Raw genomic sequence first — 2,500 nt, forward strand, 5'->3', positions numbered from 1 at the left:
CATGTTTCACAAATTAATCCAGACTAGATATGACTTTCCGAGCAGAGATAATTTACGAGGAGGTTTTACTGCATGATATATGGTCATAGCATGTTCATTTCATTAGAGAGATATTTTATTTTATCACTGTCATCACATGTATTTATCATCATCCTCTCTGTCATTAGGATTTGACTTGTCATCAGGCTCCTCACCATCGTCTTTGCTGTGATCATTGTCTTCATCATGATTTTGAAATTTAGATTTAGGTGTAATAAATCTTTTACTAGAGTAATTATATCTGTAGGTAAATTGATATAGAAATTTATTGTTGAGAATAGAATACCATATCTAGACTTCTACTTTAAACATGCATACTTGAATGAATGGTCTGTACATAGCAAATATCACTTAATTGTCTGCCAAAATTAATATATAACTGTAGGCAAAAGTTTTTGAATGATGTGATCTTACTCATGTGCATCTTCTATCTGTTTTTTAAGGATTAGCATAGAAACACTAGCCTTATCTGCTTCCAGTGATGAGTGTACAGACCATGTCATGGGCCCAGTGAAGCAGCCGTCGCACATGTTTGGTAACTCTATTAATAACACTGATAGCCTAAGGGTTTTTGGTTCTCATTTATAGAAGTATCTAAAAATTTTCACCAGAACCAATTAGAATGTGTTGGTGTATCACACAGCGCAACTGCCGCTGGGTCCTGTTATAACTTTTCTTCTCAAATGGTTTTCAGCTTTGGGTACTTGAATTCAGTAAGAGAGCGCTTGATAAGTGGTGTAGAAGAGAAGCTTCTGGGCGAAGTGCAGGAAGGAAAGATCAGCTCCTGAAGCTGGGGTAGGCAGGGTCATTACTTTGCAGGCACAATTAACCAAACATTGCCTTATTTTGACTTTTGCTCTTCACTATATTGAAAGTTATGTTAATATGAAAAAAGGTATGGTGTGCGAGTTATGTCTGCAGGACACTCTAACCTGTTGTTTCTGTGATTTATTTTCTGTTTTTGTTTTCCCAACTTATGCTGTTATTAACAGATTTACTAATTTTCTGCTCATGTAATGTGAGTTTTTGGTACTGCAAAGTATAACATATTGAGTTACTAACATTGCACTTCAGTCAAAGAAAATTCATATTTCCTAGAATAATATAAAAGCAGTAGGATATAACATATGCCTATTGAAACATAATACAAAGGGCTAATGAAACAGCTTTACACAAATGCATGTAGGACGTCATACATGTGCTCTAATCGAATTATTTATTTTACTAAAACTATGATTGTGAAGCTTGTAGTATATATTTACAAAGAGGAATGGATGATAACAGAGGATGAATTAATTATGTAATGTAAGATTTTTTCATGTTTGTAATTGAACAATTGTCCCAAACTTCTTGTTGAAACAATAAAGACAAAATGAAAATAGATTGAGGAACACAAAAACATGCAATTTAGCTTTCACATAAATGTTGCATAACTGAGAATATCTTGCCAGTAAAAAGAGGAATTATAGGTACTGATATATGTATTGAAACTTTGAATTATACACAGGATAATGCCAGAGTGAGAACACTATTTTCAACTTCAGGGAATATCAGTTTCTGAAAAATGGCAATAGCTCAGTTATTCCTCTTTGATGTCAGTGTGGCTCTGTCTAGATTTGTATTATTCACAGTGTAGTTTAAAGCATATACTTCACTGAATGAGAAAGTACTTTTGTTTTGTGAGATTGAATGGGCACCTGTTTTATATCTCTTACACAAATTGGTATGTGGTTGATATTAGCAGTATGGTCAGGGTATTCCCCCTTTCTCTCCCCGTTCAGCAAAGTTTAATGGATTTGTTAAATACCTATAAGGAAGGAATATGATTTCTTTGTTTACATAGCTTTATTTGAAAGAGAGTGAAATATTTAGCTTAAACAAGAAATTCTTATATAGAACGTGATGAAATTTATAATGAAAACTAATGATTATAACCTTACTTTTAGTTAGTATAGTGTATTGGATCATTTTTCAAGTTTAACAGCCATAGTTTTCTAGTGCCTAAGTATTTATTATTTATCATCAGATTTGGTCTTTGGTCTGACAAGAGAAACAAGCTCATGTCATCAATAACCCTTTGACATCAAGTGTTTAGTACAGCTTACCACTTACTTTGATGCCATGCATATTTTTTACCTGATTGTTTTTCTTTCTTTTTTGTTTTAATGAATTAATAAACAATTGTACATACAAATGATCTTATATCAGTGATATATATTTGTCTTTAGATAATCAATTATAGTAATGCAAGTTTAACTTTTATATTTGTTCATTTTCATTAATTACCCATATTAATCTGGCAAGAAATTAAAAAGAAAAGTTTTGGTGGTCATCGTCGACATTATGAGTACATTCTCACTCTCACAAACAGTACTCAAACCAATGTGAACACAAATCACCACATACCCCACTGGTGATAGAGGCTTTCAACCACTGCTGACACACCTAGTTCTCTTTCTCT

General features: G+C 32.8%; 1 protein-coding gene across 1 annotated transcript in view; it reads left to right on the top strand.

The window, feature by feature from the left end:
• LOC125034977 (RILP-like protein homolog) overlaps nt 1-2,500 on the top strand; it is a 216,915-nt gene that overhangs the window by 204,266 nt on the left and 10,149 nt on the right. Inside the window, exon 12 of the mRNA XM_047627024.1 lies at nt 734-834. Within this exon, the coding sequence (XP_047482980.1) occupies nt 734-827 (94 nt within the window). The 3' untranslated portion in view covers nt 828-834. The remainder of the gene's footprint in view (nt 1-733; nt 835-2,500) is intronic.

Source organism: Penaeus chinensis, chromosome 19 (assembly GCF_019202785.1).
Source record: "Penaeus chinensis breed Huanghai No. 1 chromosome 19, ASM1920278v2, whole genome shotgun sequence".
Classification (NCBI taxonomy): domain Eukaryota; kingdom Metazoa; phylum Arthropoda; class Malacostraca; order Decapoda; family Penaeidae; genus Penaeus; species Penaeus chinensis.